General features: G+C 41.2%; 1 protein-coding gene across 10 annotated transcripts in view; it reads left to right on the top strand.

The window, feature by feature from the left end:
* The window catches only part of Mylk3 (myosin light chain kinase 3), a 58,056-nt gene extending 56,568 nt beyond the window's left edge, over positions 1 to 1,488 (top strand). For all 10 annotated transcript variants that reach the window (XM_028893985.1, XM_028893986.1, XM_028893984.2 and 7 more), the window contains exon 13: positions 224 to 1,488. In XM_028893985.1, coding sequence (XP_028749818.1) covers positions 224 to 283 — 60 coding nt within the window. In that variant the 3' untranslated portion in view covers positions 284 to 1,488. The remainder of the gene's footprint in view (positions 1 to 223) is intronic.
* Positions 1,489 to 14,191: the final 12,703 nt, after the last annotated feature.

The raw sequence follows: 14,191 nt of genomic DNA, 5'->3' as shown, positions 1-14,191 counted from the left end.
TAATATAAAACAAGTGCTAATACATTGGAATTGGACAAAACAAACAGAAGGAAAAGAGCCCAAGAGACGGCACAAGAGTCAGAGACCCACTTACTACTAGAGTACCAGTTTTGAATATGCCTACAAGTCTAGATTGGTCTAAGTTTTTTCATCATTATCTCTTAAGTACTCTATCTAAAGATATACCTTTCTTCTTTTATTCCCTTCCCTCCTTTACTTCAAGAAACATTTCCACGTGGTGACTGCAGTCAACAGGTTAAGGAAATTTCCAACGTGTCCCTAATCTTCAACTCTGCTGCTCCACTGGGCCCAGGAATTTTTGAGGCAACATGAGGTGGTAATATGAAGAGATTATTCAAGATTTTATGTAGTCTGGTCTTTTGCTATTATTGATTCTTCTTGGTTTGCAAAGAATGATGGAAGAAAGAGAAAGAAAAGAAGAAAAAAAAAAAAGGAAAAGGAAGAAAGCAAGGGAGAAAAAATATTGCTGCTGCCTTCCTTGTGGATGAAAAGTTTTTTTTTTTTGTTTTTTTTTTTAAGCCTTAGGAACGTTTCTCTGCCTTGTAAGATCAACAGATCCGATACTCTGCTACCACCCCAGTACCCTTACTTTTAGTAATAAGGGAAGGCATGCTCAGGATGGGTAAGGGAAGTCCTACTTGGCTTTTGTCAAATTAGAATTCCAAACTTGTCATGATTAAAGAACTCAGTAGGGAGGGAAGTATGGATCTGGAAAGGGTTAGGAGCAAGAGCGGGGAATGAATATGATCAGAACATATTGTATGAAATTCTCAAAGACTTAATAAAATATATTTTAAAGGGGGAATCAGTAGATTTGAGCTGCTTGCAACTGGTCAGAGAAGCTCCTTTCTGCAGTGGGTAGCAATTAGTGCAAAGACTTGGAGCTGGTCAGGTGCGGAGTAAATAAGCAACATAAGTGACTGGGAGGCTCAGCTCTGGGTGAGTCATCTTATTTACCTCCCACCATTCAAGGCTCAGGGAGAGCCCCAGAAGAGAGGGCAGAAAGAATCTAAGAGTTGGAGAGGAGGGTGAGTGAGTGCTATGAAATGCTGTTTTCTAGACATGACATGACCTTTGCAGGCATCCAACTTACAGCATTTGTAGCTACAAGATCAAGTCAGTCAAAATTCAAGCATGGATGGAGGGAACTCCTGAGGCTCACCCCTATTGGTGGAGCTTTTGGCAATCGGTAGCTGATGAGGTAGGAAAAATCATTCTCCTTCAGCCTTTGTAGTAGTTGTTCATGCCCCAGTGGATACTACATACCCATGTGCATATGGGCGGTACTAGTTAGACTTGGGATATTACTAACAGCAAAAAATAAATGAAAAGAGGCCGTCAAGCTGGGGGGGAGATGGGGTGGGAGGATATTAGGGAAAATTAGAGGCCGGTAGATGGATATGATCAATATGCATTGTACTACTGTATGCAGTGTTCAAAGAATAAACAATATAATTTAAAAAAGAACCCAGTAGATCCTTTTGCAAAGAAAGGCATGTCAATGTTTCTCCCAATGCAAAGACCTCCAGTGTCAAGAATTCCTAGAATTATGACTGACTTAAGGCCAACAATCTCATACTGCTCCACTCTGCTCTCAGGATATCTGAGAAGAACCCTCAAATGTTTTAACATCTCTTTTAAGATTCAACATTGGCCAGGTGGTAGTGGTACACTCCTTTAATCCCAGCACTTGGAGCAGGGCGGGGCAGAGGCCGGAGGATCTCTGGGTTCAAGGCCAGCCTGGTCTACAGAGTGAGTCCCAGGACAGCCAGGACTACACAGAGAAACCTTGTCTCAAAAAAAACAAAAGGAAAGGAAAAAAAATCAGCTAGGTACAGTGACTACACCTGTAATCTCAACCTCAAAAGTCTGAGGCAGGAGGATTTCAAGTTTGAGGCCAGCTGAGCTACATGCTGAGACACTGTCTCAAAAAGCCCTTCCAATTAAATAGAAAACAAAAAGAAGCAACATCAACCTACATTTCTTCAGTATTATTTGAGATTTTATAGCCTATCAGCCTTCATGACCAAATCTTTGAATGTGCTTTTAAAACTTGATATGCACCCCCAGTTTCTCTTCTAATTCTTACCCACACTGACATCTTCTTTCTTGGTTATGAATTTCTAGTCTCGTAAGTCTAGACACTGGTGTACACTGTATGGAAGAAAAAGATAGCTGTAATGTCTAGCTTTTTGATAGAAACTCAGAAATGACCCATCACAGAGCAATGAAGGGAAATTGCTTTCCTCTAGCCTGTGCGTAGTTTAAATAGGTCTTTCTTTCTTTCTTTCTTTCTTTCTTTCTTTCTTTCTTTCTTTCTTTCTTTCTTTCTTTCTTTATTTATTTATTTTTTTTTTTTTTTTTTTTTTTTTTTTTTTTTTTTTTTTTTTTTTTTTTTTTTTTTTTTTATTTATTTATTTTATTTTTGGTTTTTCAAGACAGGGTTTCTCTGTGTAGCTTTGCGCCTTTCCTGGAGCTCACTTGGTAGCCCAGGCTGGCCTTGAACTCACAGAGATCTGCCTGCCTCTGCCTCCCGAGTGCTGGGATTAAAGGGGTGCGCCGCCGCCGCCGCCGCCCGCCACCCCGACTTTAAATAGATATTTCTAGATGCCAATCTATGAAGCCACTGTGGTATGTGCTGCCTTTTGTCCACAGAGAAGACTATTCTCAATGTGGTGAGCAACTATCACACTGCCAACTTCTCATGTGCATTTGAATATTTTGCCAACTTGTGAAGTGATTTAAAACTAAATCATTCTAATTTCCTTGTTTCTTATTTATGTGTAATATCTCTAATACTTTGTGTGTGTCAGTGTGTATTCACACATGTGTGCATGTTCCCATGGGGCCAGAGGCCAGTGTTGAGTGTCTTCCTCAATTGTTCTATGCTTCCTACTTTGGCTAGAACAGCTAGCCAGCAAGCCTCTGGGGTGCCCCTGTCTCTGATGCTTAGTACTGGATTACAGGCTTTGACATGGGTGCTGGGGGTTAAGTTTGGGTCTTAATGCTTATATGGCAAACAGTTTATCCCCTGAGCCATCTCTCCAGCCCTATGTCTTTGCCTAAGAAACAATTTTTCTCAAAAGCCCCTATTACCGAACACCCTCGTATTTTAGTTGCAGGAAGTGGAGAAATCAAGGGGGTCCTGAGCTCTAACTGGCTGGAATTCCTAGTGCTGGAAGGGGCCCTATAAGCTGCCGAATTGTCACCAACAGTCTTGCTTAGCGATGGAATCTACCTGTTAGGCTAGCACCATGCCAGGTAAGATGTGCCCAGTGACCTTGTAGTGATACAACTCCCCCTTCACAGGAGGCACCGCATTCTTCCTCTTGTAGAACAGGGCAGAATCCTGTGTCTTGGAAAGACCTGGGCCCCAGTGAGGAGTCTGTTGTTCGGGTGAATGGAAACGATGGTCCCTATTAGATTGCCCTCTAAACATTTGTGCTCATACCCATGTACCGTGGCTGCTTTCAGCCTTGAGAAGTTCTTGTTACAGTGGGTGTCTACCTGGTCAAAGCACTAGGAGCAAGCGGCTGTTACTGTGGTCTTTACTATTGATTTGGCGCAGCATCCCAACGTCAGAGAAAAACATAATCATACATGCATATCAAACCCTCAAGGTCCAGGAAACCCTGCAGAAGAGTGGGAAAATGTAAAAACTGGAAGAAAAGGTGGAGTGGGGTATAGATATTTTCTCTTGGCCTTATGTGGTCATTGATGTCTTGAAGCAGAGGTGTTAAGAAGGTGACCTATGGGAAACCTTGGCCCAGTCATAGCAGCAAAGGAAACAGCATAACTGACATCTAGATCAGGCAGCGGTACTCCACTTCTTGGCTTCTCATGGGCCATGTTGAGTAAAGGATTATTTTGGACCACATATTAAACACAGAAAAATCAATGGTGAGAAAAAGTTAGTGTATAATTTTATGATATCTGCCTCCACAGATAAGCAAAAGTTTCCTCATGTAATAGTCATAATTATATGGTGCTCCATTTAGATTCTAAATTTTAGAGAGTCTTTTTAATTGCTGAGCAGGTCCCAAGTTTGAGATCAATTAGTAAAATGACTACACCTAAGTAATACAACTTCATCAATTTTTTTTTGTTCCTATAAAAGTGAAAAAGAATAACAACACTAGTGGGATATTGATGTCGTATTTGCAAGATGAACTCACTGGCGCTTGTAGCTGCGGCTGCTTATCCTGTGTTTTGGTTTTAATTTTACTCTTGATGAATTTCATTTTTCAAAGTAGCTGCTCACAAATATGAGTGCCATCAGAAAGTAATGACATGAATAAATCATGTTGCGAACCAAAGGATATTTGTCCCTGGAAAGACAGGATTCTATAGTGTAGTAAAGAAGCTGGGTATGGTGGCACTCACCTTTAGTCCCAGCGCTGGGAGACAGAGGCAGGTGGATCCCTGTGAGTTCAGTCAGCTTGCTCTACAGAGTAAGTTCCAGGACAGCCAGGGCTATGTAGAGAGACTCTGTCTCAAAAAACAATAATGGCAATAAACAAACAAAAATCTTAAACCAAATGAAGTCTAATAAGGAGAAATGATCTAACTTTTCTCTATGTTGAATGACAGGTCACAAGGAAGTTTTTTTTTTTTTTTAATTGAAAATAGATCTTTTTCAAACAATATATTCTGATTATAGTTTCCTTCATCTTCTCCTGGATCCTTCCTACCTCCCCACCCACCCCATTCCACACCTTCATTCTCTTTTCAAAAATAAACAGGCAAATAAAATAAACATACAAACCAGAATAGAAATAACAAGTAACAAAGAAGGAACACAAGAAAAACACACACACACACACACACACACACACAGAGAGAGAGAGAGAGAGAGAGAGAGAGAGAGAGAGAGAGAGAGAGAAAGAGAGAGAGAGAGAGAACCCATGAAAACAAACTTCAGAAACCATATTATATAAGCAAAAGACTAGTAAGGTTTTTTTTTTTTTAAAGGCCCAGACAAAGCATTACAAAATAGAAACAAAACTCCCAAAATACCAATGAGTTCATGTTGTATTGGCCACCTACTGCTGGGCATGGGCCTGCCCTTAAATGTGGTTTGCATGCCCAGTAAGACACCATTAGAGAACACCAATTTTTCCTTTGTAAGCAGTTGTCATTTGGAGATGGCTTCTTGGTTAGGGATGGGTGCTCATGTCTCTTTCCTCTCTAAGTGCTTGGACCCTATCCAGCTTGGACCTGTGCAGGCCCTGTGCATGTTGCCACAGTCTCTGTGAGTTCATATGTGCGTCAGTCCTGTTTCGTCTGGAAGGCCTTGGTGTCCTCCATCCTCACTGTCTTCACGATCTTTCTTCCTCCTCTTCCTCATAGCTCCCTGACCCCTGAGGGGAGGGGTTTGATAGAGACATCTCATATAGGACTTAGTGTTCCAAGGTCTGTCTGTCTGTCTGTCTGTCTGTCTCTGTCTCTGTCTCTCTCCACAGTGTCCAGTTGTGGATCTCTGTATTTGTCCCCATCTACTGCAAGAGGAAGCTTTTCTGATGATGGTTGAGTGAGACACTGGCCTATGAGTGTAGCAGGATGTAGTTCGGCGTGATTTTGTTCCTATGTTCCTTTAGCAGACCAATAGTATTTGGTTTTCCCCTAGATCCATGGCCTGTCTACTCTCAGGTTCTTGGCCACCGGGGCAGTGTCAGGCATGGACTGCATCTCAAGGAGTGGACTTAAATCCAGTCAGATAGTGGCTTCTGCAATGTTTCTGCCACTATCACACCGGCATGTCCTGCAGGCAGCTCATCATTGTAGATAAAAGGGTTCGTAGCTGGACTGGTGCTCATCTTTCTCCTCTGGTAGAGAGCAGAGAACCTTCTAGTACTGTGAAAACCAGTCAGTAGGGAGTACCAAATCCTGAAACCATGTTTCAAATTATTTCATAACTGAATAATAACATAAAAATTAAGTCTTTTCAACATTTGGCCTCAGTTTAGCCATTTTACTCCAGAGAGTAAACATCATCATAGTCAGCATCAACACTTGAGGCATTCCTGGGACCTCAGATGATCTAATCCCTCTGCCCCGATGAAACTGTGTCTTGATGATGATTTGCACAGTTAGCTGTTTTGATAATATTACCTAAGTATTCTTGATAACTATGCAGTGGTGTTTAATAAACTTGAGTTTAGGCTGGAAATTACATTGTTTTCTAATTTCACAAGTCCCTTTCTTTTCCCTACCATTACCAGGGCACTGTTTTAGTTATACCAGACATGTTGACAATGCAAGAAAAAAAATATTAACAGAAATTAATCAAGAGATGGCGAACTGAGGGCCACAGTTTTACAAAATAGAGCTATTATAGATTATTTGCTACTTCAACATAATCTTGATTGTCTACAATTTCCTGGTATGTGTTGCTTTAATGTGTTAGATTTTTCTCATACTATTGATAGTCAAATTAATGCTCTGTGTAATTCTCTTATGTTTGCCTATATTAATTAGAGTAGCAATACAGGCAAAGCATTCAACCTTGGCCTCTATAACAGCCACTATTTTTCTTTAAAAAATTAGAAAGGAGGGGATGTTGGGAACACAAAGGTCCGGGAACACAAAGGTCCTTACTTCCATGGATAGTACTAGGAAAGCCAGGAATATTAAATATACAGGGTTGTCTTTTTAAGAGAAAAGATGTATAACCTGTTTTCTGCCTAGAAGGCTGGGAATGGAGATAGCTAATAGCTTAGGTAACCCTTGTATTACCTGTAGGGCCAGGGACTCTCCCAGGCTCCCACAAGCAGGACCAGAGATAATTAATAGTCTAGGTAACCTCTGTGCTATCTGTATGGCCAGGGTCTCCTTCATGCTCCCACAAGCAGGACTGAGGTGGCTAATAGTCTAGAGGACCTTTGTGCTATCTGTATGACCGAGACCACACCAGATCCTCCCCTAGGATAACACATTGTAGCCTATCTATAGACTCCATCTTCATGGAAGAAGTCTTGTACTTTGAGGAGAGTTTCAGTATAATTATGCCTCCTTGTGCATATAGGATTGTGTTATACCAGGAAACATTTTCCCAAATTTTACTATACTTAAATATGTCTAAAATAAACTGCCCTGGGTCAGACTCTAGAAGTTTGAACCAACACTGGCTAACTACGTCCTGTTGAACCAGATTTCTTTTTCGCCTCATGCGGATTGTTACTCTGCTGGCTGTGGCATTTGCAGAGACCCCTATAATAATAGCCCATAGTTGAGTAACTGGACTTTTAAAAAGATTTTGGATTTTACTTTTGATTTTAAAAGAGATTTTGTATGCTTTATAAACTGGAGTTTTAAAGTACTTGAATTTGTAAAGACTGATGCTTTTAAGTTTGTAACATGTTTATATTATGATATGATATGGGGATAAACAACAAAAAGAAAAGGTTATTGTTAACTAGTGTATTGGTGTGTCAAGTTGACAAGGGGTCAATTGTTATGGCTAGTTTTATGTCAACATGACACAAGCTAAAGTCATCTGTGAGGAGGGAACCTCAATTGAGAAACTGCTTCCATAAGATCACACTGTAGGCAACCTTGTCGGGCATTTTAATTAGTGATTGATGTGAGAGGGCCCAGTCCACCGTGAACTGGGCCACCCCAGGGATGATGGTCCTGGGTTCTATAAGAAAGTAGGCTTGGGCTGGAGAGATGGCTCAGAGGTTAAGAGCACTGGCTGTTCTTCCAGAGGTCCTGAGTTCAATTCCCAGCAACCACATGGTGGCTCACAACCATCTGTAATGAGATCTGGCGCCCTCTTCTGGCCTGCAGGGACACATGCAGACAGGACACTGTATACATAATAAATAAATCTTTAAAAAAAGAAAAGAAAAAAAAAAAAAAAGAAAGAAAGTAGGCTGAGCAATCCATGAGGAGCAAGACAGTAAGCAGACCCCTTCCATGGCCTCTGCATCAACTCCTGCCCTGTTTTGAGTCCCTGCCCTGACTGCTTTCAATGATGAACTGTGATATGGAAGTGTAAGCAAATAAACCCTTTTTTCCCACCTTGCTTTTGGTCATAGTGTTTCATCACAGCAATAGTAACCCTGACTAAGATAGTGCTCTACCACAGACTACAATTTGAGTTGAAATTCAAAATTTGTTGTTGTGGTTGTTGAGAAGATATTTTCTCAGTTCTGCTAGTATGTCTTGGACACAATCCTTGATAGGCACTGAGTTTGGCAGTATGCTTTTGCATATAATACCTTTTGAAATTAGTATTTGAAAAAGTTCATACATTCTCTACAAACTAAACAGAGTGCCTACTATTTTCATTAAAAATAAATGGAGCTGGGAAGATGGTTTAGTTGCTGTGGAATAATTCTTCTGTACACTGTGTGAATATATGTCACTATGATTAGTTTAATAAACAAGCTGACTGGCCAATAGCTGAACAGGATAGAGTTAGGTGGGAAAGCCAAACTAAGAATGATGAGATAAGGAAGGGCAGAGTCAGAGGAGTCACCAGCCAGTCAGAGAACAAGTTGGATACACAAAATAAGATAGAGGCAAAAGCCACAAGCCTCAGGACAGCATGTCAATGAATAGAAATAGGTTAAGTTGTAATAGATAGTTAGTAACAAGCTTGAGCTATTGGCCAAGCATTTATAATTTATATTAAGTCTCTGAGTCAGTTATTTGGGAAGCAGCTGCCAGTTATTTGGGAGCAGGAGGTCTGGACAGGAAACTTCTGCCTACACTTAGTTAGTAAAGTACCTGCAGGGAAAGCTTGAGAACCTAAGTTGAGATCCCCAGCACCCACCAGAATTGAAGAATGGTGGTGCTACCTCTGTAACTACAGGGTTGGGGGTGAAGGTGGCTGAAACAGGAAGATCCCTGGAACTCATTGGCTAGTCTAGTCTTATCCCAGAGCTATAGGTAGTACACAATCAACCATTTTTAATTTTAGTTAAAATCATCCATGACATGATGCTCCTAGCAGCTTCTTAGCATCTACAAAGCCCACACAATCTCTCCAGCCCTGTGTCACCCTGCTTGTAGGTGCCTCTCCTCCAACCCTACCCCCATTCCCTGGGGACTTCACCAAACCTTGGTGTAGACCCAGCTTCCTTCCTTCCTATGGACCCTCTCAGCCCTCCCGACTAATCCATTCCCATTCTTTATGTCAGCCCACAACACCTAAAACACTTTCTACCTGGAACTCCCAGTGGCCACATCTGACAGGGACACAGGTGCATAAGTCACACTGTCCTTCCTATTGTCCATTATGATCTCTCTATTCTCACCCTCAGCCCAGCATAGTATAGATTCTGTTGTGTGGTTGTTAGCGTTAACTCTAGTGAGATTCATAATGAAAAGGAGCAAGCTGAGCAGGGTAAATTACAAATGTAAATTTTGAGGAGAAAAAGAGCACCAGGAAGTGGAACGGAGCCTTGTCCTGTGTTCAAGAAGATAAACGGATTAAGATATAGAATAAAGGAAGTGGTGACCTCAGGGCAAGATTCCACCCAGCTAAGTTTCCAACTTGTAAAAAGGAATTAAAGAAAAGCTTAGAGCCAGGTGTGGTGAGGCACACCTTTAATCCTAGCACTGGGAAAGCAGAGGATAGTGGATACCTGGTCTAGAGATCTAGTTTCAGGACAGCTAAGCTTAGGCAGTAAAGGAAAGAAAGCTGGTGAAGATGTAATTGAACAAGGGGTCTCTGTGTTAGAATTCCTAGCCACTCCCCCAGCTACATGACTACCTGTGTGCTGTCCAGTAGCCAGGCAAGATGCTAAGTCATCCTAGGGCCTTACATCCTACATAATCCGTGAGCTGCGTGATCATGTAATCTGTGGGCAGCATGGTCACTCAATCTATGTATGAACTTGTGTGGTATAGCTACACAAGCCCATATGTGCATGGGGGAAACTATGAAAGCAGGTTCCATCTATTCCTCCCCTCTCCTCCTACATGATCATTTCATAGGCCTATGCATAACCCTTCTATTCCCTTCGCTTAATTAACTCTTATAGTGGGCTTTGTTATGCCTCGTGGCTTCTCTCATATGGTAAACAGCACTGCTTAATAAACAACATTGATAATAAATAACACTGTGAAGAGCCCAAAACAACTTGACCACATAGTTGTGGTGATAGGCTTACAGGCAGGTACCACCTGGTCCCCAGGAAAAGTCATAAGCTGATCCCACTGAGGGAGGGCCAGCATCTAAAGGGAAACACCTGACATTCCAGCATTCCATTCCAACCATTATAAGGTATCACCAGGTGTCCTTTAGCTCAAGCACACACCCATTTCCCTTTTACCAAGATGCCCCTAGCCAATTAGGAAATTAGTTCAATTTCCGGAACCCTGGAAATCTCCTCTACTGTGATAAAAAACCCCAACCTGCCCAGGCTCAGCACTCTCTGATCATACTACTGGGCCTGACATACAGAGGGTCCAGGCTCGAGCTTGCTTGAATAAAGAAAGGCTCTTCGCTTTTACATACAGGATTCGGTCTCTATGGTGGTCTTTTGGGGGTTCCTGCCATCTGGGCCTAACACGGGTCAGCTCCAGCAAGTAGCAGAACTTGGCAGCTTCAGCCACGTGGTTCTGGAGTTAAGGATAGAAGAAAGGGGCTATAGAATTTGCTCCTGAGACTAAGGAAAGGCATTGAGGCCAGGCATGTGCCAAGGGTGTCCCTGAATGGAGACCTAGAGAGGCCATTGCATGAAGCTATGAAGTTGAAGCCTGAATTGCCTTAGTGAACCTAAAATATTGGAGATGCCAGAGTCATGGGATATCTGCCAAGGGAAGCTGCTAACAGGGAGTGGAACCAGCCCAAGAGAGAGAAGTGTGTTGCAGTGAACAGAGCTGAAAGGAGTTGGAGATCTGAAGAGCATTTTGACATCAGACATGAAGATGCAGTGTTTGGACTTTGCCCAGCTGCTTTTCAGACTTGCTTTGGTCCAGTATTTCCTCACTATGCTCCCTTCTCTATGTTTTGGAATGGTAGTGTATATCCTGTCCCATTATATGTTGGATGTATGGGATCTGCCTTTTGATTTTAATTTTACAGGAGATTCCAGTTAAGAGACTGCCATGAGTCTCAGAAGAGACTTTGTGAAGGGTATGGAGCGGCGCTCCTGGCTGACTGTGGCTACTGCAGCAGCCAAGGTTTGGTCGGCGCTGGATACCGCGGGTATATGGAGAAGAGAGTAGAGGAATCAAGAGCCATGGTACCTTTTAGAGCTTTATTAGGAGAAGGAGAGAGAGAGACAGAGAGACCACGCAGAGGGAGAGTACAGAGAAAACTCATGGGAATGCATGTCCACTTTTAGGCTGGGACGCAGTTGCCTGCTGATGAAGTAATAAGGCACCAGATGAGACTCCTGAGCAGATGAGCTGCTGTGCGTATACAGAATTCTTAGACTTGGGACTTTGAAACAAGCTTGAGACTGTTATAGACTATGGGGGTTTTTGAAGTTGGACTAAATGAATTTTTGCGTTAGGATATGGCTATAAGCCATTGGGGGTCAGGGAGTGGAATGTGGTGGTTTGAAAGAAAATGGCCTCCAAAGAGAGAGGCACTATTGGGAGGTGTGACTTTGTTGGAGGAAGTGTGTCACTGTGGAGGCAGGCTTTGAGGTCTCTTTTGCTTAACTTTTGATCAGTGTTACAGTCCACTTCCTGTTGCCTGCAAGATGTAGAACTCTCAGCTACTTCTCCAGCACCATGTCTACCTGCAGACCATGCTCTCTGTCATGATGATAATGGACTGAACCTCTGAAACTATAAGCAGCCACCCCAATAAAATGTTTTCCTTTATAAGAGTTGTGCTCATGTTGTCTCTTCCCTGCAATAGAAACCCTAACTAAAAGAGTTAATATCTTATTTAGGGTTTCTATTGCAAGGAAGAGACATCATGAGCACAACTCTCATAAAGGAAAACATTTAATTGCAGTGGCTGCTTACAGTTTCAGAGGTTTAGTTCATTATCATTGCACGGAGCATGGCAGTGTGTAGGCAGACAGGGTGCTGGAGAAGAAGCTGTGAGTTCTACAGCTTGATCTGAAGGCAACAGTAAGTAACCTTTTGTCTCACTGGGCAAAGCTTGAACATAGGAGACCTCAAAGACCACTCCCACAGTAATATACTTTCTCCAACAAGGCCATACCCCCTAATAGTGCCATTCCCTTTGGGGGCCATTTTCTTTCAAACCACCAGAGTTAATATCTAAAATATATAAAGAACTAAAAAAATTGGGCATCAAGAAAAAAATAACCCAATTAAAAAAGGGATATTAAACAGAAAGTTCCTCAAAAGATGAAAAACAAATGGCTGAAAGACACTGAAAGACTCAAACACTGAAATGTTCAACATCCTTAGTTATAGGGAAATGCAAATCAAAACTACTTTGAGATTTTACCTTACACCAGTCAGAATGGCTAAGATCAATAAAACAAATAACAGCTCATGCTGGTAAAGATGTGTGGTAAGGGGAACACTCATTCATTGCTGGTGGGAGCTCAAACTTGTACACTCACTATGGAAATCAGTGTGGCAGTTTCTCAGGAAGCTGGGAATAGATCTAGCTCAAGATTCAGCTATAAGCTGGGCGGTGGTGGCACACGCCTTTAATCTCAGCACTTGGGAGGCAGAGGCAGGTGGATCTCTGTGAGTTTGAGGCCAGCCTGGGCTACAGAGTGAGTTCCAGGAAAGGCGCAAAGCTACACAGAGAAACCCTGTCTCGAAAAACCAAAAAAGATTCAGCTATACCACTCTTGGTATATATGCAAAGGACTCTACCTCCCATTACAGAGACACTTGTTCATCCATATTCATTGCTGCTCTGTTCATAATAGCCAGAAATTAGAAACAGCCTACATGTCCATCAACAGATGATAAAAACATGATACATTTGCACAATGGAATATTATTCAGCTATTAAAACCAAATAACTAAAATTGTGAAATTCACAGGTAAATGGATGGACTAAGGGGAAAAAAAAATCACACCTAGTGAGGTAGCCAGACTGAAAAAGGCAAATATGTTTGTCTAAAATTAAAAAAGCTTATAATGAATACAAGAAAAACTATATCCAATAAATATATATAATATATACAGTCAAGAATTACATTAATGATGTCTAGTCCATTAACATTTGACAGATTCAGACAAAAAATTCCATTATATATATTAACAATGTCCAGTCTAGTAACATTTGATAAACTCAGACAAAAAATTTCATTACTTATCCTATTTAAAACAAGTGGTTCCTTTTTAGAAGTAGATTTAAAAATTGAACTTTTTATCTTATCATATCCCTATTCTCTTTTTTCTTTTCATAATAGATTCAATAACCCACCTTTTGTCATTTTTATATCTTCCCCTTTTCTTTTTAGAGTAGATTCAATGATCTACTCATTTATCCTATTATTTCTTTATCTTTTTTCTCAGAGTAGATTCAATGATATACCTCACATCTATATTCTTTTTTCTTTTTCTTTTTAAGCAAAAACTCTGAATCTAATCTCCTTATTCAGCTTTTTTCCTGACCATTAACAATTAACAACTTGTAACCAACCATCATAAACAATGACAATATCCATAACTCATTAAACAACCAAAAAACTCCCATCCCACCTCTTGGGAATGTGGGTGTCATTTTCTTAAAATTACTTCCTGCTTTCTGGGGTGAAGACATCTTTAGGGAATCCTGAAAAGAAAATTTTTGGGTTAATTGTCAAGTCCTTAGAGAGTTAGTTGTATCATTTGTCCAGTCTCTGCATGAGTGTTTCCAGTCTTTCCATGGTGTTAATCAGCTTAATGGCTTTACCATAGTCCATGTGGATTTGTCATTGTGGGATCCTTTCATCTTTTTGAAAATTTCAAAGTTGCTGTTAGGCATGGTCATGGTTCCCTGCAGAATCTTTTTTTTTTTTTTTTTTTTTTTTTTTTTCATCAGAGTTAAAAGCCCAAGATGTCAGAGCAGTAGGTAAGAGCTGAGACTTAAAACAGCCTTCTTACCCTTCCTGCTGCTGCCGTCCTTCCCCTCAGAAAGAGGCCCATTTCCTGTGTGTCTGTTTTTTTTTTTTTTTTGACTTTCTGTTCTGTCTTCTTATTGGTTGTAAACCCAACCACATGACCTCCTCGTCACTGCCTGTCTATACAGACATCTAGGTCTCTATGGTTGGTATTGAGATTAAAG

The sequence above is a fragment of the Peromyscus leucopus genome, chromosome 5 (assembly GCF_004664715.2).
Source record: "Peromyscus leucopus breed LL Stock chromosome 5, UCI_PerLeu_2.1, whole genome shotgun sequence".
Lineage (NCBI taxonomy): Eukaryota > Metazoa > Chordata > Mammalia > Rodentia > Cricetidae > Peromyscus > Peromyscus leucopus.
Note: the sequence above shows the minus strand (reverse complement) of the source record. Positions and strands in the feature narration are given on the sequence as shown.